The sequence below is a fragment of the Hydra vulgaris genome, chromosome 12 (assembly GCF_038396675.1).
Source record: "Hydra vulgaris chromosome 12, alternate assembly HydraT2T_AEP".
Classification (NCBI taxonomy): domain Eukaryota; kingdom Metazoa; phylum Cnidaria; class Hydrozoa; order Anthoathecata; family Hydridae; genus Hydra; species Hydra vulgaris.
Genome location: NC_088931.1, coordinates 44,480,827 through 44,505,112, shown reverse-complemented (window position 1 = coordinate 44,505,112; position 24,286 = coordinate 44,480,827). Strand labels below are relative to the sequence as shown.

The 24,286-nt window shown below is 27.2% G+C and overlaps 1 protein-coding gene across 1 annotated transcript; it reads right to left on the bottom strand.

The window, feature by feature from the left end:
* Positions 1-971: 971 nt before the first annotated feature.
* On the bottom strand, positions 972-20,991 carry LOC101239586 (UDP-N-acetylglucosamine transferase subunit ALG14). Its single transcript, XM_065813392.1, has 5 exons — positions 20,541-20,991; positions 8,635-8,774; positions 8,381-8,503; positions 3,417-3,476; positions 972-1,269 (listed from the first exon to the last, which is right to left on the bottom strand). Exons 1-5 carry the CDS (start codon positions 20,680-20,682, stop codon positions 1,099-1,101), a joined length of 636 nt encoding a protein of 211 aa, XP_065669464.1. The 5' UTR covers positions 20,683-20,991; the 3' UTR covers positions 972-1,098.
* Between the last annotated feature and the right edge of the window lie 3,295 nt (positions 20,992-24,286).

The following is a 24,286-nucleotide window of genomic DNA, read 5'->3' as shown; positions in this document are numbered from 1 at the left end:
GTTTTTCCTGAAACGAAGCATGGGGCATTTTTTCACGTGATTTATATACCTTAGAGAATTACTGGGCAAAATTTTAGCTTTATAAACATTTTTTTTCAAAAACCAAAAAAATTTTTTGAACAAATCAGTGTACAAATAAAAAAAAATCAGGTAAATATTAGTTTAATTTGAAAAAAAATTTCGAACAATCGATTGATAATTATAAAAGTGTTCGAAAAATGCACCTTCAGCACAGATATGAGTGATTTCCTATATCCAAAAGTACCCTACTATAATAGGAGGGTATATAAATAGGAGGAACACAAAAATGGAAAGACGAAGGGAAGACTGTCAATTTGAATGCATTTTTTTCTGAAAGGGATCGTATTATCAAAGGACGAGTTTCATAGAAAGAAAGCCTTACGGGAAGAAGATTTTCATGGGAAAACGTTTTTATTTCCTGATATTGTGAATTTCATTGGATACACTGTTAACACTTTTATTTAATTAGCAAAGAAAAGTTCTCTAAAATAATTTTTTCTAATTGTTAAAACACCAGTTAATAGTTTTTATTTATTAAATTTATTTTTATAGGAAAAAACCTTTTTTTATTAGTAACAAACTTTGTTTTTATCGTTTTTTATTGTTTTCGTTTCTGCTAAATCTTTTAACAGGCAGAGAAAAAATGTAAACATCCCTAAATTATAATTCTTAAATACCGAAACTTCGGATCAACTTGTACTTATATTTATATATATATATATGCAAATTATGTTAATGTATTTTACAAATAGAGTGCTCAATGTTCTTAAAGAACAGAGCAATAATAAATTAGTAAAAAACACTTATCTAACTTTTTCTTCTACTTGAAGTTTCAACATTGCTGGATCATCAGGAAGAGTACTCTTCCTGATGATCTAGCACTTCAAGGAGAAGAAAAAGTTAGATAAGTGTTTTTTACTAATTTATATATATACACATACACGCACACACACATAGAGATTATATGTAATCAATATGTAAAGGTTACACCAGAAAGTTAGTTCTAATGTGATCAGCTCTATGCGGTTTTTGATCTAATCAGATTATATATAAGCTTATGCTCTATATTATTCAACCTTATACAAGCTTTCCAATATAAACAGCTCTAGGATACTTTAAAAGGAGATCAGACCATTGAACAAGCAGTCGATCAGCAAATAAATATAAAATCTTTGCAGTTAGAGATAATGATTTAACACGACATATACTCTCAACAAATACAATTTTTGTGTTACTTAAGAAGACGACCTAAATATAAAAAACACAATATACATATTTAATTATACTTAAGATCAATTTAAATATAAAAATATAAATTCGACTTGCGATAAACAACATTTAAAGTTACTAAAATAAAAAGGCCTCGGCAATTAACCGGAGAATGGTTATTATTATAATCAATGCAATAATAGAAACAGTTATACACTGGAGACGTATAACTGTTTGCATTGATTATAATAATAACCATTCTCCGTTTATTATTATAATCAATGCAATAATATAATGAGTTTAAAATAGTGTCTTTTTAGGACACTATTTTAAACTCATTGTAGACCAGCAGTTTGCATCACTTATCTTTAAAAAGTAAAAAATTAAAAAATCGCAGGATAATTGAACTGTTATCTTGCAATTACAACATTATTTACAGCGAAAGTAAAATAAATACCAGGGGTATTCAATTTACTTTCTGATCTTTTTTTTGACCATCAAGCTCTAACATAAATAAAGCAACACAACCACTAAAATGTCTTACTGACCATTTAATATTCTCACAGACTGTAATTAAATGTTTATCATAATTATTTTCAATTTTCAGTTTACCAATATACTATTCACTCAAATAGAGGTTCAATTTTCATCAGCAAATCATTAAAACAAAACTAGAAAAAGGAATTTTGACTAGTTGTATAACAACATATAATATCAAGGGAAAAGTCAAAACAAATGAATAAAAAATTTTTTTAATGAAAATTACTGAACTTGCACATCTACCTACTAAAGCGTTGAGAAAATGTTTTCTCAGATGTATTCTATTAGTTCTTTAGCACTTACTTCAACTGTGGAGACACTAACAGGCTCATGTAAAGAGACACTAACAGGCTCATGTAAAGAGACACTAACAGGCTCATGTAAAGAGACACTAACAGTCTCATGTAAAGAACTTTTTAACCAAACTCATTGTCTGAAAAACACGACAATGGTATTACTTACACTGATTTAAAGTTATTAGAATCACTTGTTAACTAAAATACAAACCATTAAGTCGTATAATTCTTTAACTTATTGAATATGTTATTAAAAAACAACAATGTAATATAAAGCTTTATAATATAAAGTACATTTTATGGCTACAGAAATGTAGCACATTTAAGCACTTTAGTATATATGTTACAGAGAACTGATAGAATGAAGCAACCAGTATGAATAACCAATTACATTAGACATTTCAAATAGAAAATCAAAATACAATACCAAATACAATATTAAATGCTTGTAAATTACAATTTATTAAAGTGGTCCTGACAACATTGAAAATTCCTGCTAAATATTTCAATAAATTAAATCTTTTATTAACAAAAGGCTTAGATTACAACAATTTTTCTTAAGTAAATAAAATAAATTAAATAACTAAAGTAATCTGTAAGTAAACATACTTTATAAATAAAACTCCTTAAATATGTTAACAATTCCTGTTAAGAAAGCTGATGATGAAAACAACCTAAGTTGATGATGTTTTAAAATCTCTTCAAAAAAAAAAGAAAGCATATGTTAAAGCACTTCACAGTGGTTTTTTCTTGAAAGAAAAGTCAATAACTGTATCTAAGAGCGATTAAAAATCGATGAATAATTTCTTGCAAAAATACAACATTTTTTCATTTGTGTATAAATTTAAAACTATATGCACATATGCATAGATTTTTTAATAATACTATTTGCTTAGGGCAAATTAAATGCAAAGTCAAATCCACCCTTTTTAATTTTAAACTTTTGAATAACTAATGGTATCCAGCATTATTTATAACTTTTTTTTCAGTAATGACTTTTTTCTGAAAATAATGACAAAGAAAATATTTTACTAAACTATTTCAAGTAAAACAAGGAGTTAATTCCTGGTAATTTTAGAAGTAGAAATATCCCCGTAATGCTGCTTAAACAAAGATAAAACTCAAGTAACACATAATAAAACATAAATACTTAAAACTATATAAATAAAAAAAATTTCAATAATTTTTTTGAACAAAAGTAACTTGCCTTACTCTTTGGCTAAGTTTTTAAAAATTTTAACAATCAAAAACTAGAGATTATCAATATATAAGAAAAAAAAAGAGTCACGGGATACACTTGTAAAGAATAAAATTTAAATATTAAACTGTAAAAAGATAATAAATTATTACCTTTAATAAAAATGCAACAAAACATAGAGGAACACATGTACCAGGACCATTGCACAAAACCTATTTTCAAGAAAAACATATACATTTGCATTGTGGAGTAAACTGCATTTTAAATAAATAAAGTATTTATTAAGAAAGGAAATAATATTTAATAATTTCATATTCCTTTTAGTGATTGTTGGAACAAAATAGCAACAAAAATAATAAAAAGACAATTTAATTGACCCAGACAAACCAAATAAAACTCGAATTCCAACAGTTTATTTACATCATTAAACATGTTTATTTTTAAATAAAACTCGCTAAACATGTTTATTTTTAAATAAAACTCATTAAACATGTTTATTTTTAAATAAAATCTGACAAGATAATTTAAGAAAAAAGGATTTATTTTTTTAAATTAAGTATTGAAAAAAATAAACACTCAACTGTAATTACATTTTAGACATTCTTGTGTATGCTTAAAAATTGATATGGAAAGCTGTTAAACTATAAAGTATTCTTTGCACATATGGATAATCTATACCTAATACTTGCAAAATACAACTTATTATAGAGGTCTTTACAACATCAACAATTCCTGTTTAATAAAAATAACTATTACAGTAACTAAATTATTAAGTTTTAATTTCTAGTTTTAAAATGCTGACTCATTATAACTGAATCATTATAGTTTTTCTTTAGAAAAAGAAATAGAAAAAAAAAAGATTTTTCTCTTCTTTTTTTTTTGAATTTCGATGATTTTATTAATGCATAGTAAAAAGTGTTTTATATATATATGACAAAAGTTCTTTATATCTAGCTAGTATAGCTCAAATATAAACCATCAATCAGTATATGTACTGAAGTCCTCACAGATGGTTATTTCAGTATGACATTTCATGCAAGAATACAAAAATAAATATTGGGTTTGCAGTAAAGTTATAAGCAATTTTTCATTAAAATCCTGGAAAGTTCTGGAATTTTCAAGAAGTTTCCATGATTTGAGTATATAAAGGGCATGAAACAACCTATAAAGGCAATTAAAATTGACAATGCTTAAGACCATGTACAACATGAATTTCATTAAAAGCGATCCAAGAGTAACTACCTACTGCTTAGCAAGTGAAGTTAATAGATTCATGATACTATAATCACCATATAAACATAATAAGAAAGATCTACAAGCTTTGTGTTTGGATACCACGTAAAACAAAGGCTAGTTAGCTGGTCAGAAAGTGGATACATATATGAACCACTTGTCTTTACACTGCATGATTTTTATCTGCGTCATTATTTTAACCACAAAAAAAAAAAAAAAAAAAATTTAAACATGATTAAAAAAATAGTCAACTATATAAGAGTTATGAATTTAATATTTTCATAATGGTCATCAATTTAATATATTATTGTTTTCAATTTAATTTTTGAAAGAATAATTTAAATTAAAAAAGAAAGTGTACTTAAACTATATGCATGCAGGGCTCAATTTAATAGTCAAACATTGTCCGACTATTAAATTGATCGGCTAAAACCTCAGATTGTCCGATCAATTAACAAAGTAATTGGACATTTTGCCGATGGGAATTAAATTCTACATAATAAAGCTTGGACAGGAATGGCGTGCAATCGAACGCTATTGCTGACCACGCAAATGATTTTTTTTGTTAATTTGACCTCGACTGTTTAGACATTTTGATGATTTAAATGTTTCAGAAATGCGGTGAAAAAAGAAACATTAAGCCAAACTTAAACTAGGGAAAAAATGAAAAAATTTAAAGAATAAGCAAAGCTTTAAAATAAAACTAAAAAAACTCAAAGTTACTTTTTGTTACATTTTTAGTTGCATTTGAAAAAAGTTAGTTTAAAACTTATCTTTTAAAACGTTTAATTAAAGTTACGCAAAACGCTTTTACAAATTAATTCTATTGATTGTTTAATAAATGAACAAATTTTATTTAAATTATTGAAAAGAAAAAAAAAATAACATTTTTAAGTTGTATAAACATTTCTTTCAAAAAGTTGCAAAAACAGTGTTTAAAAAAACAATGTAGTCTTTTTTAAAATCGTAATTTTTAATCATTTCATGCTTTAATTTAATTAGTAAGTCAAGTTTAAAAAAAACTTTTAAACAATTCTTCGTAAAAATAGAAAAAATAAACAAAGCAATTTAACTTATTCATAATTTAAAGTAACTTAAAAAAATAATCTTTTAAAAGATTTTAAAAAAGACATGGAAAAATAGTCTCAAACATTTAAATTCATTATAAAAATTCATACCTACTAAAAAAAAATTAAATATAACATTTAATTTACACATAATGTGTTTATTTTAAATGATTGCTATAAATTAATTTTTGATTTTATATAAAGTCTTCGCGCAAAATAAAATCTTTATAAATGATCAATGATTAAAAGTTATTCGTAACCATTAGTAACCATTTGTTTTATTGCATTTGAATTGTTAAAACATCAAAACAGCCGTTGCCAATTTGTAAAGAAAAATAATAATAAGTGTTGTCAGTTACAGAGTGAAAATTTAATCTAAAAAAATACACAATAAACTATTTTATTAAAAAACAAAAATCTGCGATGAAATATTCTAAATAATAAGGAAAGAAACAACTTCACTAGACTAACGCTAAATAAACTGAATAACATGACAAAGATTTCAATTGCAAACTCGGTTCCGTAAAACTGTAAAAATTGTATTTTGAAAATTTGATCGGTCACTGTCTGACCCAAACAAGTTTTGATTGGACATTTTGTCAAGGACCTTGTAAAAAATTAAATTCAGCCCTATGCATCAAGTTATGTTGTACAAAAATTGTCGATGACTTTTTGACAACATGCGCATGGTCTGAGAATACAACATCCATTGTTCTATTCTCAGACCATGCGCATGTTGTCAAAAAGTCATCGACAATTTTTGTACAACATAACTTGATGCATAGGAACTGAGAATAGAACTCTTTAGGCTTTGGAGACAAAAAAAAAATCAAGTTTTGATTGGACTTTTGTAGGTTCTCAAAAGTTTTGAGGTCTTTTTAGATTCTTAAAAGTTTAATCTTGTAGATTGCTGCTCAGCAAACAAAGAAAAATCACTGGTTGGGTTTAGGTCTGGTGAATACGGTGGGTGAGGTAATATCATCTACACAAATTCCTATAACTTTTACCATATCAACTTTTCAACATGAGATCAAGTGTTGTCGTGGAGAAAGCGCATTTTGTGTTGTCCTAGATGATCAGTTAAGAGTTTTTTCTTTACTAACTGAGCACATCAACAACAATCAACTCTCAATTAACTCTTTTTCAGAGGAATTAGTATTTTAATTGAACCATTTGAAACAAATTGATGCATGTGACAAAGAGGTCCGAGCGTGATTGTAATTACTGAGTGTGATTGCATTACTAAAAAATATGAGTGGCTTCTTTAGCAGAATGGCCTATATGGTACTTATATAGCAGACAATGCTTAATATGCTCTTTGAATTTTTGTATACGCATAAAATGGAAAATAAAAAATAAAAAGTGTATGGTTGATTTGACCAGCTGACACATGAGTCTGACTTGGCAATTAATTTTTTTTTTTGAACAGTCAATTAATCTTGTTCATTTTTACCCTCATAATAATATTAATGAACTTTGTTTTTTGGAACAAAAACACAACTAATTAATTCAAATTTAAATTAACTGCTTAAATAACTATCATGCACAGAACTTTTCATTAAAAACAGAGGTAACACACATAACTGAGGTGTGATAACATCAAAGTAATTTTAGATAACTGCTTTGTAATTACTTTTTATATTAAACTTTATTTTTAGGTAATTTTTAATTAAATTAAAAAAAAAAGAAAGTTAAATATTAAAAAAGTTTAATTTAAAATGATTAAGTAATTTATTACCTATTTAAACTAAAATCATTAAAATATGTTTATAATTTAACAGAGAAAATATTTTAAGGTTTCAGCATGCTAAGATATTAGCTAATGTTTTAAGTTTTAATATTGAAACCTTTAATCTATGGAATGCTTTTTTTCTACAACAAGATTTAAATTAAATTTTTAAAGTCAAGTCTTTTTCTGTCATTAATGTAATGATTTCGTTTTCTCTTAGCCATAAAAAATACTAAAAAAATTCATTCAAACTGAATGCTTTGCGGTAGTGGTGTAGTGGTAGAGTGCTCACCTCATAAGTGAGAAGTTCCAAGTTTGATCCCCACCACGCCCCTGGTAATACCAGGCTCAACTTATTTCTCAGCGCAGCAGCCTTATTTGTCAAGGTTATTTTTTCGGAGTTAGAGTTGAGAGAGGGTTGTAACCACAACTAAAAGTAGCCTCCTTGACTGTAGTGGCCTTCATGGCCTTAAAAAGGTGAATTGAAGTAAAATAAATTAATATAAAGAAGAGCATTGTTTTATGAAATGTTAATGTAAGAACTACTGTGATAAAAAGGGAGGTTTTGTTGAAAAATGTTTACTAAAAATATACCAGTGAGTCAAATTAAACATAATTAAGTAAAGCAAAAAAACACAAATTAAAGTTAGGAAAAAGCAAACACAACAAATCGAATAGGAAAAAACGCAATAACAAAAAAAAAGACCAAGAAAGACAAAAAACTTAAAAAACTTTACATTGAGCCAGGAAAACATAAAGATGAATTAAAAAACACAGATGTTCAAGAAAAAAAACATGATAAATAAAAGTTTTGTAAAAGTTAAAGAATAGTTACATTGAATAGATGCAACTTAGTTGAATGACAAAGTCATGAATCAAGAGGTTCCAGGTTCAAATCCACCATACACTTCTTAAAGCGCTGTGCTTAACCTGTTTCTCTGCATCATTCTCAGCCTTGTTTAACAAGGTTCTTGTTCCGAAGTTTAGGGCTTAGAGATGTTACAAATCAAATTAATCCTTTTCTTTTATTTATAATTTTTCATAAATAAAATTTATGGTAGTTTTCAAAAAAAATTTTAAGACTAACCAGATCTGGTTTATGCTTCAGAAGAATAAAAAAAGCTTGGAAGCAGCCAAAAAGACTCGTGAACAATGTTAAAAACCAGGATTGGTTTACTTCACGGCTACGATATATTCTTTCAAAATTTGGCTAGAATTAAAATTTAGAATTTATATTTGAAATATTAAAAAACATAGCTAAAATAAACTATATATAAAAAATCAATAATAAAAATAAATAATCAATATAGGATTGTTAATGAAGGCTTGTATATTGCAAACCTCTTTGTTGAATTTTATCTGTTCATATTCAGTAATTTTGTTTAAACTTTGTTTATCACTTTCAGCTAACACATATACACGTGGATAATATTTATTTGATAAACTATTAACAAGTCGCATCATCTCAGCTGTATGACCACCTATTTAAAAATAATACTTTTTTAATTGATATTAAATAAGAATTCCCAGCTAGCACACTAGATTAAATGAGTTAAAGAGAAAATTATTTTTCATTAACTTTATAAACACCAAATGTTAAAGTAATTTAGTTGTATATTAACATTTTTTAACTTTAACTAATTAATATATTGTAATGTAAGGTATTAAGAAAAATGAAGTTTTTCAAAACGTTTTAAAAATATGCATAAAGTAATATATAATACCTTAATCCACAATAAATATGAAAAAAATTTCTAACGGCAAAATAAAACTTGTTTATCTCATTTGTTTCAATTTATTTTTTAAAGTTTAACAACTGTGGTTTCAAACTTATGTAGTTTCCATAATGCTATTTTCTTGTTTAAATATAACATTACAGAAGAGTTGAAGCAATTTTTTTACCAATGGATGCTTCTTCACATGTTCATCTTTAGTTTTAAAAAAGTATAGGGCCAAGGATTGAACCTTGAGGAACCCCTGAAGCTACAGAATATGAAGAAGAGTGTTGTCCATAAAAGACAACTTTTATACTGCAATTGGAAAGAAAGGATTCAACAATCTTAAAGATGTTACAAGATATACCGTAAAACGGAAACTTATGGAGAAGACAAGTATGCCAAACTTTATCAAAAGCTTTAGAAATGTCAAGAGTGATTGCCTTAACCTCTCCACCTTTATCTAATGCACGATAAAAGCTATCGGTTATTACTGTTAGCAAATCAGCTGTAGAACAAGAAGATCAAAATCCATACTGATGATCAAAAAGTAAGTTATTAGATTCAAGTTGAGAGATTATGTGTTCATTAATTAAAGATTCAAAAACCTTGCTTATGGTAGGAAGACTAATGGGGTGGTAGTTAGACGAGCTAGACTGCTCTCCAGAATTTTTGAAAATAGGGATAAAAAATGCCTCTTTCCAGCAGGCTGATATAGATTTTCCAGCAGATGATATTGATGAAAAGTTTTTAGCAAGCAATTCGGCTTTGTCGTTAGATGAGATGACAAAGTCTGAACCATACAAGAGAAGTGGAATAACAGATATGCCCTTATTATTGATACTATTAAAAAATTTTTAATGCTAAAGCCCGCTATTCTCAGGTCATTTCATGACCTGAGAATAGTGGGCTTTGGCATTAGACAAAACCTTTTTACAATGGTTTCTAGCAATAGTAAACAGACATCTGTTTTCTGAAGAATTGTTTTGCTGATAGATATGGAATCAACGGTTTCTATTAGAAATTGCAGCAGCACAATGCACAGTGGTCTGAAAAACTTGATTTTTGGCCAAAATTAAAATTTTGATGTTTTTATAATAAATCGATAATGCTGAATCCAAATCTAAAACAGTTTTTGATTTAAAGGTTTTGTTGTTCAGATTTCACATAAGCCGCCTAGTCAAGAATTTGAGAAAAAGTTTTCATTTTTTTACTTGTGGTTTCATAATATATTGCATTTATATATATATATATATATATATATATATATATATATATATATATATATACATATATATATATATATATATATATATATGTATATATATATATCTATATATATATATATATATATATATATATATATATATATATATATATATATATATATATATATATATATGTATATATGTATATAAATAAATTGCAATTATTAAGCGATAATATATCTTCAAAATATACTATAAATATAATGTTTTTATAGCGGACTTTGCATTTTACATAGATTCTAAATTTACCAAAATATGCATTTTTTCAAGAATTTTTATCTAGTTAAATATATGGAATGTATATATATATATATATATATATATATATATATATATATATATATATATATATATATATATATATATATATATATATATATATATATATATATGTATATATGTATATAAATAAATTGATTTTAATAAAAAAGGCATCGTATAACTATTTTTTAAAATATATTTTAGATATAATAATATATTTTTATGATATTTCATTGACCTATTGTGGTCAGCGTCATCAGGTAATGAAAAAAAAAAAAAAAAATGTTACAAAACAACATAAAACCAACCGTTTAAAAAGAAGACATTAAAAAGTGTAAAATATAAAACCAATCAAATAATATAATAGTGACATCAGTTAAATTTTTGTCATAATTGGTCCCCAAGTTTTTGTTTTCACATTATCCCCTGTGTAACTTATTGGTTGAAATGAATTAACAAAGGCTATATTAAGGGTTCTTTTTTCTATATTTTGCAAAAATGCTTCAGCCATGACTACCATCAACGATAACCAATTGGACCTAAATTAGGTAAAACTCGGATTTTATTAACTGCGAAAGTTCAATTAACTGGTGTATATCTAAAAGAGTTAATTCAGTCCTTTTTTTTAAACCCTCTAAATCATCGTCCAACACGCTAATAATAACTGGTATTGCTTCATTGATCGGTACAGATGGATATAAATTTACTACATCAAATGAAACTTGAATTTCATTATTTCTATCTTCCATTCTTTAGTGTCGTTGACAAAACTACTTGAATTAATTAGTCGAGTTTTATTTTTGTTTAATGTTGGTTGAATGATTTTACCCAGATACTCTGATGTTCCATAAGGTGGTGTGTTAATAGTGGAAACAACAGGACGCATTGGGTAGTTTTTTTCTGGTTTGTGAGCTTTAACGATTCCATGGATTCTAGGTAGAACGCAATCTGATGGATACATTTTAAAGTAAGTGGCATTGTCTAACTTACCCTGTTTTCTTAATTTACATAACAGTTTTTGAAATTTAGTGGTGAATAAGGGTGTTGGGTCAATAACTATCAATAACTTTACTGTTTTTATTTGTTCTTCTAATTTATCTTTTAATAAACTACCTTGGATACCTATTATTGACCCTAAATTCCAAAGAGAATTTAAAAAACAAAACATCAAAGTTATATTTACTTCACCTCCTAATTTAAATAACATACTATGCAACAACAAAACAAAACTACCACCGAACTCAAATCCGGGTGTTTACGAGCTTAAATGCTCATGCATATTTATTATCATACTTAAATGCTCATGTATATATATTGGTGAGACCAAAAAGAAAATCATTTCAAGAAGTGCGGAACACCAAAGAGCCTGTAAAAATCAAAAACGGTCAAGTTCAGGAGCCACAGAACATTCTAGAACATGCCGTGGTACTTTTGATTGGCTGAATCCTAAAACCTTGGCAGTCATTCCAGAATACAGGATAAGAAAAGTTAGAGAATCCCTGGAGATAAATAAAGCAAGAATTCAACATGAGATAGATATTGGGCAAACTGTTCTAAATAGAGATGACAGGGATGTGAAAACAAAAACTCGGACACCAATTTTGACAAAAATTTAACTGACATCACTATTATATTATTTGATTGGTTTTTATATTTTACGCTTTTTAATGTCTTCTTTTTAAACGGTTGGTTTTATGTTAATTTGTAACATTTTTTTTTTTTTTTCATTACCTGATGACGCTGACCACAATAGGTCAACAAAAATCGTAAAAATATACTATTATATCTAAAATATATTTTAAAAAATAGTTATACGCTGCCTTTTTTATTAAAATCAATTTATTTATAAACATATCATATAACAAGATATGACTTTTAAAGATATATATATATATAAATATATATATATATATATATATTTATATATATATATATATATATATATATATATATATATATATATATATATATATATATATATATATATATATATATATATATATATAGATGTATATATATATTTAAATAGGCTGCAGTGAACGAGGCAGGGGGAGGGGATGGGGCAATGCCCCCCTACCCCACAAAATTTTTTTTCATATTAAGCCAAAACTTAATATTTTAGTTAAAAATTGTGATGATTTCCGTTTCTTCAATAAGTTTTTCATCAATATTTTTTAATAATAAATAATAAAAATCACAAGCGAAAGTTTGCAATGAATATTAGTTCCTTGATTTTAATTATATGCAGCCGATTTTTTTTAGGAATTATTAAGCGATAATATATCTTCAAAATATACTATAAATATAATGTTTTTATAGCGGACTTTGCATTTTACATAGATTCTAAATTTACCAAAATATGCATTTTTTCAAGAATTTTTATCTAGTTAAATATATGGAATACTTTATAAAAATAAAATAAAAAGGAATATTTGAACTATTTTGAATAATTTAGGTAGCAAGTACTATTGTATGAAGAAAAAAAAATGTTTTTAAACATGTATTTATAGAAATAAAACAAAAAAGGAGACGCAAGTATTTTTGATAACTTAAAAAAGGTATATTTTGGGAGCTTTAAAGTTGGTTTAAATAATTTTATCTGCAGCTGATTTTTTTTGAGAATAATATATGCATATTAGGATATATTATTCTCAAAAAAAAATCATTTTTATTTTATGATAGTTTCAAACATATCTTATGCAAATATACAACAATAAAAAATTATTAGTATTTCAATTTAAACTCTATACTATAAAATTTGTTTTAAAAAAAAAACTATACAATATGCGCTTATAGTTTTAAATTTATACACATGAAAAAATGTTGTATTTTTGCAAGAAATTATTCATCAGCTTTTAATCGCTCTTGGATACGGTTATTGACTTTTCTTTCAAGAAAAAATATGAAACCTATATATTTTTGAATCGTCTGGACAATGTTGTGTTTAAAAATAATAAAAATAACAAAAATTACAGACTTTTTCCTTTAAATTTTGGCCAAAAATCAAGTTTTTCAGACCACTGTGCAATGTGAGGAAAACCATGGAGAAGAGTGAGGCTTGACCTGGAATCGTCGAGAGAAAATAAAAGATTCCATAATAGCCTGGATCCACAATGTTATGTAAGAAGCACATTTGTCAGCAGGAAGACGAAAGATTTCTACCCAAGGGCCATCACAAAGAAAATCACGAAAAGAGTCCCAGTCAGCATTAAGGTAGTTGTAAGAGTTAAAAGATGGGCGGACCATTTGTTTACTGACCAAATGAACATTGCAGATGACTATCCAACATTTTTTTGATATATACAGTACAGGCCTTGTTTTAAAGGGTAAAGTGGAGCACCATTTACATGCGCATTGAGTCATTGATGATACTACCATTTATTCTTGTCATGATAAGAAGCCAACACTCTCTGATTGCTGGGAGGGGGCATTTGAGCTTGAAAAGGATCTTACTTCTGCTACAGCATGGGGCTCAAGGTTGCTGGTGAACTTCAATACAGATAAAACTCAATTTTTTTCAGCCAATTGTTATCGCAACAATTTAGATCTTTCTATATTTATGAATGGTGATTTACAAAATGAGTCATCTACCCTTCATCTTCTAGGATTAACTCTTACTTCTGATCTTTCTTGGAAACCATATATCAAATCCGTTGCAAAATTAGCATCTGCTAAGGTTGCATCTCTTTATCAAGCTCAACACTTTCTTACTCCATATTCTATTCTCTATAAATGTCAAATTCGGCCTTGTATGGAATACTGTTGCCATATCTGGGGCGATCTTCTAATGATGCCCTTTCTCTTTTAGACAAGGTGCAAAAACGCATTGTAAACATAGTTGGACCTGCTCTTGCAGCGAACCTCCAACCATTATTACATTGTCATAATGTTGCTTCTCTTTCTCTTTTATACAAATACTATAATGGGCACTGCTCTAAAGAGCTATCATCTTTTGTGCCATCTACTAAAATTCATTCTTGTGTTACTCGTCATTCAATTAAGTCTCATCCTTTTTCTGTGACTGTTCTTAAGTGCTCCAAAAACTCTTATTCCTCAAGTTTTTTTCCTACAACATCAGTTCTTTGGAATTCACTTACTTCTTCTTGCTTTTCTGATTCATATAATTTGCAATATTTTAAGTCATCTGTCAACCGTTATCTTGCTAAACAATCTTCATATTTTCTCTTCCAATAACTTCCAACTCTAATTAGTGGTTGCTTGCAGCCTTGTTGGAAGCAAAGATGTTTAAAAAACCAGCCACTTTTTATCAGTTTTTAATATTTAAACAAGTCTAAAGATATTCTTTAAGCATAAGTAATTAATTGTTTAAGCAGTAAGATAAAAGAAGTAATTTTGCAACAAATAATATTTTTTATTTTTGTTTAACTTTTTCAAAATAAAAAAATTATTATTTAAATAAAAAATTATTTGCCGCAATTTTTAAAAATAATGAAAAAAAAAAAAAAAAAATAACATGTTTTAATTCACTTATACAAATGTATAGAAAAGAAAGAAATTAATTTATGTTAAATGACAATAAAATTGTAATAATAAACTTATTTAATATTAAAAAACAAAAAAAGTTGAAACAAAATAGACATTCCACAATATGTACATTTACAAAATAACACTTCTAGATTTGTTTTTCTTAATTGATAAATTAAATATGTTTTGTGGTAGTTTATTTTATTGCGGTAGCTTGAAAAAGTCAATATCCATAAAAAAATAGATAATTCTATTACATCAAAATTGCAACAAGCTAATGTGCCAAGCCGTTTTTATTTAAAACAAGGCCTGCAACCTTATACAGCTCAGCAGCTAGGTTGGTATTGACAAATGCCAACCCTAATTCTGAGAGTTATCACAATGTTGAAAAAAGTTATTTAATAACAAGCATTTATTTTCATGTCAGTATTTTGTCACAAGTTCAAAATGTTGAACAGTTATTCTCTATCTTAATAACTAAAAAATTTTAAAATTAGAACAATAGAATCGCTATAATTAATAATGTTCTATATACCTATATAAAGCAATATATTTGATTTTTATTATTAAAAAAAAAAACATAACTTTATGATACATGTTCTTATAAATAGTAACAGATGCCAACAAACGCAGTTCAACTTTTTTCAAACACAGCTCCAGGGTTTTCCTTTTTGCATTCAATATTTTATTATCTATAAAAGAACACAATTTAAATTGTTAAAATTTTTTCATCTACCTAATGAAATAGTCAAGATAATTACTAATCTTTGAATTGACACTTAAAAAAAATTAAAACTTGAACTATCTTAATTTAATTAATTTTTGAGCAGAACCATTAAATTGTTCAAAAATGAGATGTACACAAAGTCTTGCCTTTAAAAATTGTAGCTTAATGCTCGAAAATTATAGTTGCACAAATAGGGTTAAGCAAGAAAACAATTTTCTAGTTTGCAGAATCTATTATCAACAGTCATAAATAACTACAACACCACCTCTTTTTTCTTATCTCATTCCACAGGTACTGTATTGGTTGTATCTTCAGCAATTACATACTAATTGTTGTTAATTTCACAGTCTTCTTTTTTTTCCTCACAAGTTCGAGCTCTATGTAATACTCTTCAAAATAATTTCTTTATCTTTAAAAACACTTCTTCACAAAATGCTTGTTCTTACAATATATGACCAGTATCTTAGAACTTTATTTGGAACAGGTGTATTGTGGCACTGTATTATGTACGTGCCTTTCAAAGAGTCCACCATAATCAATAAAAAATCATTAAAATCGAGATTTGTTGATATTTCAAGGGTTCTTCTTATATGGCCTACAACTACTGGTGGTAATGTTGCTTGAGTTTTCAATTTATACCCAACAGCAAAACGATAACAAATGTTTCCTTCTTCCTGCTGTACCTAAAAGTGCTGACCTCTAATTTTCAATTTCCAGTGTGTCCTATAGACTTGAAATCCACAGCATACTTTATTTAAAAATGCTAAATATTAACTACTTTTATGTCAAATATAAAAAAGTTAATTTAAATGATTCATTTCTTTTTATTCAAAAGAATTGAAAATTTGATGGAATGAAAAAAGATTGAAAGTGCTTTCAAACAAGAAATGTTTTAAGACACAGAACATTTTACTCCCTAATGAATATGCAGTAGAAAGATAAAAAAAAGTTAAATACACACTGCTCAACTTGTTTCATTTGGAAACACATTCCAAATACAAACATGCACTGGCCTTGTTTGTATTTGGAATATGTTTTTGAATATTTTTGAAATTTATATACAAAAGATATACTTTAAAAGCTATAAGAAAACAAATGATTTATTTCAAAAATTATAATAATAAATCTTATTAATACTTGCCTATTAATTAAAATGATACACTAACATTTCAAACTCTGTTTATACTTTCTGCATTTAGTAAATATTGAAGATAAAACATTTACATTTTTTTTTAGTTTACACTTTTTCTACTATGCATTTATAAAAACTTCTCTAATTTTTAATAACAAAACAACTATTTATGTGATAAAAACATTTTTTGAAATTAGGGTACCAGAGCTACATTCCATTTTTGTTTAGTAAATTATCATACAGCAACCCTCGGAAATAGGAAAAATGAGGTTGGCAATAATTTGCCAATCTCAATCTTTTAGAGGTCGGCATAAGGTCCACAAAAAAAAATTTGATACAAAGGTCTTACCATAAAATATAGAAACGAGGTCGGCAATTTTTTGCTAAGCTTAAATTTCAATACCCTTTTACGTTATGATGTGGGTATCCCAAAATGGTTTCCCCACATTAGCACTCCTTCCTCAAATCCTAATTCGTGTTTCCTAGATGCATAAGCTTTTAACACTGATTAGGAACTGCAATCCATTAAGAACACCTATCACTCGGCTTATGATTGGATATTGCGTAGAATGGATTTTCACATCTTTAGCCAAAACTGGTGCATTTGAAAGTTCCATCATTAAAACAAAATTCTGAAGAAACAGTGATTGCATGTCTTTTATTGGTTACCTGCTCATGAAGTCTGTATTTCCATGTGCCATCCCAATCCGGTATTTCAAACCGTAATTGTAGCTTGAAAGAGTCAACGCCTGACGCTGAATTCTTGCTGCTGTCAAGGGTTTTCCTTTAGTTAATAAACCTAAAAAGGGTTCCTGATCCTTGAACAAAGTAAAAATGTAGCATCTTTAAGGCATAAATGATGGATAATGCTTTATCAAATTGAGAATAATTTCTTTTAGCGGAGGATAATGTCCTAAAGGTAACCGGTCTTTCACCACCATCTGAGGTTTAATGGGAAAGCATATCTGCAATTCATATGGTGATGCATCACATGACAAAGCTACTTCCTTTTTTGGGTCATAATGAAATAATAACTTTGAAGAGAATAATTGCTTTTTAGCACTGTTGAAACTAGCTCACTCTTTAATTCCCCATGACCAGAGAATACCCTTTCGAAGGAGTCTATGGAATGGCTCCTCCTTTGTGACTTGGTTTGGCAAATCCCTGTGATAACAATTAATCATTCCCAGAAATGACTTCATTTGAGTAGTGGCCAAAGGTTTGGGCGCATTCTTAATCACATTTAATTTGTGTTAAAGGGTACAACTCCTTCCTTTTTTTTAATCTTCCAATGACATGAACACTTTCTTTAACTTCAGTCTCGAATTTCCCAGAATTGGCAAAACCTTTTCAATGTTTTCTAAATGTTCTTTATCTGTTTGTCTGAACACTAAAATGTCATCTCGAATTGGTGAATGGTAGTCAATCAATTATTCAACTCCACGTAGAAAAATTCCTGATGCTGAGTGTACTACAAACTACAGTTCTGTAAGCTCAAATAAACCTTGATATGTATTGATGGTCAATAACTAATGTGAAGGGTCATCAAGAAGTAACTGCTGATAAGCATAAATCAAATTTAGTTTAGTAAATTTCTGTCCATCAGGCAAGGATGCAAACAAATCTTTTGTCCTTAGGAAAGGATAACTATTGCATATAGCTGTCTGATTTACAGTCTGTTTATAGTCACCACATAATCATATCATACCATCCTATTTTAGTACCAGAACAGTCGGAGCTACCCATTTAAAATAACTGACATATAAACAGAAGAAAATACTAAAGTCTAGTCATTTTTTAAAGTTTTTTATTTAAATTTTTAGCTATGGGAAAAAAATATGATATGACACCAACAAAAATTAGTCAAATCAGATGTCAAATACAAAATACACTCAGTGAAAAATTGCACATATTGTAAAGGTTTCTCACCAAACTGTAATGTGAGTGAGGAAAAAAATGGATACAGGGGAAGAGTTTGGTCCAAGTAGACCACCTTCTAAACACAAGATAACACCAAGAGCAGACCATATATCAAAAGCAGTTATTACAAATAAAGGTAGTTTTACAAAATAATAATACTTTATATAATTTATTGTAATAACCAATAAATATTTAAAATGTTTAATTTTATTTGTTTATTTTTTATCAAGTATGACTTTATAAATAAAAATTATTTTTCTTTTTGCCTAAAAATTCATTTTTACACAATATTTACAAAAAATTACAGCTGGTCCTAATGTGATGGTCGACCACACAGTTTGTCTTGAAAATTTAGTTTATGATATTTTAGTGTTACAAAAGCATGGGCAGGGACAGTTGATTCAATTATGTTTTTAAGGTTACATTAATTGCATTTTTGAGATTTTTGGGGACTGTCTTTTAAGAACTACTAATATTATCGTGTATGATAATATTAAGGTTTGATTAAACTTTAATTCTTTTTGATATTCATTTTTACACGGAGCATTAAAATACAATTAAGTGTGCTCAAATGTTAATAAGGAGCCTAATATATATGTATATATATATATACTCTTATATGTTGTCTGAAAGTTTTCTTCCATATTTTGTTGACAAAAAGTAAAAGTTAAAATGCAAGACCGGAATTTTTTTATTTTATTATTTGATAGACTGCCTGCCCCCACCAAACCCTCAGTCGATGTAGCAGCACTCCCTTTCGAGTCAAGCTAAAAGATAGCAGATGTAGCAGCACTCCGTTGCGAGTCAGGCTATTTGTCAGTCGATATAGCAGCACTCCCTTGCGAGTCAGGCTATTTGTCAGTTAATGTACCAGCACTCCCTAGCGAGTCAGGCTATAAGATAGTCAATGTAACAGCACTTCGTGCATGATTTACAGTAAAAAAATATAAATAAAAACATTTTATTAAAAAAAACAAAAATAAAAACATTTTAATAAAAAAATAAAAATAAAAACATTGTTTATATTGTTAAAAACATTCAGAATGTTTTAAAAAACATTCTGGTCAATTAAATTTGCGTTTTTGCAGCTTTTTTTAAAAAGGATTAATTTGTAATTAAATTAATGGTTTTTACTTTTTGACAACATGCAAATGTTGGACGAAAGTCAAAAGTAATTAAAAGTGATGTATGTGTTGGCGTAAGCATCACTTTTTTTCTTCCGCTCTTCCCAAAGACAACAAACTATAGATCCATATATATAATATATATATATATATATATATATATATATATATATATATATATATATATATATATATATATATATATATATATATATATATATATATATATATATATATATAAATATATACATATATATACATATGTATTTATATATGTATGTATATATATATATATATATATATATATATAAATATATACATATATATATACATATGTATTTATATATGTATGTATATATATATATAAATATATACATATATACATATATATATATATATATATATATATATATATATATATATATATATATATATATATATATATATATATATATATATATGTATGTATATATATATAATTATTCGTATATATAAATAAACAAATAATTTTAAATTATAAAAATAATATAATTTTTAAAACAATGTGTAAAAATTAAAAAAAAGTATGAAAATTAATAATTTAAAAAAAAAAGTCTGTAAATAGAAATCGTTTACCTGAACCAATAATAATCATTATTCTGCAGGATTGTTTCGCCACGTTAACATTTCTTTTTGATAATTTTAACAAAAGGAACTTTACTCGACAAATAAAAAGCACAAATAAACCCAAAATAATGGCACATAACTCAAATAGCATCACAAATTTATTCCTATTTGGCTTTGAAGTTGATAAACAAGCATGAAGAAATATGGGTTAGCGAAAGATACTATGACTCAAAATGAGGTTTTGATTTTTCTAAAAACGAAGACCAGATATATTACTGATTTGGGGAGAAATGTAAGAGAGTGCTTCTAGATTGGCTAATTTATGGATAACATCTAAGGGAATGCTGCTACATCGACTTAGGGTTTGGGTTGGGGCAGGTATAGATCAATCGATGTACCAGTACTCTCCTACATTTCTCCTAAAATCAGTAATATATCTGGTCTTCGTTTTTGTAAAAAAATCAAAACCTCATTTTGAGTCATAGTATCTTTCGCTAACCAAGAAATATGTTGGATACGGCAAAGGCTACTAATGCCTCGGTTTTGGGACGGGTTTTTCGCGGATCCAAACCCGACTTGAATACAAGTCTGGGTTTGGGTCGGGTTGATCGAACCCGACACATTATACGGGTCTTGATTTGAGTCGAATATCAGGTCTGGAAAGGCTTTCTTAGGGACCTGATCCGTACCAATCATATCAAAACTGAACCAGTTCAAGTAGAACTATAACATCGGTGTTGGTCGAGGAGAGCATGAATCATCATGTCCACCAAGATAAGTATAGTATTTACTTAATATAATATATATATATATATTATATTAAGAGTATATATATACATATATATATATATATATATATATATATATATATATATATATATATATATATATATATATATATATATATATATATATATATATATATATATATATATATATATATATATATATATATATATTGTGACGCTAAAATTAAAGGGTTCTATATCCATTTTGTAATGTTGAGAGAATTTAACAAAATTTGTTATGCTCTCTTAAATTTTTATAATTAAAAGTAAAAATTTGTTAAATTCATTAAAATAAAATTAATTGCTTAGAACACTCATTATTTATTAAAAAATATAATATGGTATAAGACAAAAAAGCTTATTGGTACATGAGAATTATAAGGTTCTCTCTCCCAATGGTAAGAAAATTTAATACTTTGTTTTTATTTACTATATCAATATTATTGTTTAAAATTATGTAGACTTAATATATTAATCTTATTATCATTATTTACATAATATTTAAGAACGTATGTTTTTGTTTTTGCATTGTTTTGTTTTCATTTTCATTAATTTCAACCTTATTTAATAAAGTTTGAATTAACTTGGGATGTACCGGAATTCCGTTCCGGCCAAATATAGTGTTTTTAAGACATTCCGGTTCCGGCCGGAATTACAATACTTGAGACCGGAATGCTAAAATTTATTTTTTACCTTTTTATAAAGACATTTGACACAGACTGTGTAAATTAAATTAAAAAAATGATTGTCCTACAGGGCATTAAAGAACTATAGGTAAACCAAGGTTAAATTTACAAAATTCTTACACAATGTTATTTTATTTGCAGTTATGTAATCAATTATGTAAGGATTTCTAAAAGTTTTTGTGGTGCAAAAAGAGATGCAATATTGTGGTGCAAAAAGAGTTGCTATCCAGTTATGGGCAGCAAACTTGCGCTTTTTTCAATAAAAATGTTACCTGCCTCTGAGAATAGCCTCACTTTAAATATTACTTAAGGTGGTACTACCCTACATTTTTTATTTTTTTAAATTTGATATTTTTCTTAAAATTAGAAACTTTGTTAGATAGTAATTAAACAACTAAATATAAAAAGCATAATTAAAATAAAAAATTGTTGTCAAAAGATGCTGAGTCAGCATAAAAAAAGCAAAAAAACATCCAGTTACAAGAACATAATTAACTTGAGTAATATTTGAGATTTAGGCCTCAAATTTTTTAAGCATATAGCTAAATGGTTAGTTGAGAGCCCCTAGAAAAATTTTTAAAAAATATTAAGCCAAACTAAAATGGCAGTTATAGAGCTGCAACAGGCATAAAAAATGGTCCACAGGTTATGTAAAATAGGGGATTCTGACCAAAATATATAATATTTTTTATTTATTCTATTACCAGCTTTTTCTACAATATCAATGAATGAATTGGGAAAATTTCAAATAAAATGAGTTAATTGCTTCAAAGATATTTATGTTCTAGTTTTAGAAATATTCAAAAAGTAGAAAACTGAGGAAAACAACTTTTAAAATAACAAAGTTATAAACTAAAACAATCAATCATTAAAAACATCAAAACTGCTTAGCATAATACGATTGACCACCCTCAACCTCTTGTTCTTTGTCAAAATAACCTTTTTTGAGTGATCATAATGACTTTCTTCTTATTTTAGCTCTTTTACTTGACTTTAACTCAACTACTTTTGTCTTTAGTACAAAATAAGTGACGTGTTTTGTCTGAGGCAAAAACAGTGCAGTGATACAATGTTGCAATAACAGTAAACTTGATGTATTTTCCCTAATTGCCATGCCTACATAATTTTGAAGTGTATTAATGGCTTTATCCGTTAATCTTCCCTTTCGACATATTTTTTTACCATCCGATAACATCTCGCTTTTCAATTCTTTTCTCCATTGCCGACATCTATTACCTATTCTTTTTTGATAATGACCTATGCATTCTAGTTTTTCTGGAATCAATCTCCATATGGCTTTAACTCAACTCCTTTTGTAAAAGAACTAGTATCTCCGTCACCTAGATACTTAGCATAGCAAAGCTTGTATTTTTGTACAGAAGAAGAAAATATTTCAATGGTTCCAGCTGCTTCCATTGACCCTGCTGATCCAGAATGGTTAATTTGTTTGACAAATATGTTTCAACTTCCACTCATCAAATTTTAAAGAATTCCTTTTTTTTATTCCGTATTCCACAACTTTTGCAAAACTTGGACATCACATAAGTGTCAGTAACTTTTTTGTTTTTGTGCGCTACCACAGCAACAACACCATTAAGGGAAGAATATCCCCTTTTCTGCCAAGCAAGGGCAGGGTAAATTTTATTGCAATTTAATCGTTTAAAAATATGCTACCAATTATTTAATTGCAATTATTATTCAGTGCAATCAATTAATTGCAATTTTTGAACAATTCAATCAATTTTTCCAATTAATTGCAATTATTTATTGGTTTTTAAAAATGTCTAAAAATGTTAAAAACAGAACATAAAACTATCATTTTTTATTAAATATCATACTTAAAAGATTAATATTGTTGGGTTATTACTTTAAATATATATATGTGATCATTACATATATATATTTAAAGTATTAACGTACTTTAAACTGGAACTATACATTACATTGTAATGTATAATTCCAGTTTAAAGTACGTCTTTAATAAGAACTCATAAAAAATAAACTGAAAACCAAAATTTATTCATTTCAACATTGGATGGAAGTATATTATGTCTCAAATGGCCAATTGCGTAACCTACCGCACTGAAAAATCTTTCCAGATTTTTTCTAATTTTCTTTTCTTTAGCAGCTTAGAAGCAAAGTCTAAATCATGATCAATATTAACGTATTGGTGTAAATACTGGCGTGATCTCAGATTGCTTTAGAAGTTTATTTACACTTTCCTTTTCATTTAAAATTAGTTCGTGCTCTCTGTTGTCCAATATTTTAACTAGCGCACTTT

Excerpts from the sequence above, each read along its gene's own strand:
- LOC101239586 (XM_065813392.1), bottom strand. The coding sequence starts at position 20,682 with ATGCTATTTGAGTTATGTGCCATTATTTTGGGTTTATTTGTGCTTTTT. Across the intron at positions 8,775-20,540 it reads AATGATTATTATTGGTTCAG|GTGGTCATACAGCTGAGATG; the intron begins GTAAACGATTTC and ends ATTTTTAAATAG. Across the intron at positions 3,477-8,380 it reads TGAAGCATAAACCAGATCTG|GTTTTGTGCAATGGTCCTGG; the intron begins GTTAGTCTTAAA and ends TCTTGAAAATAG.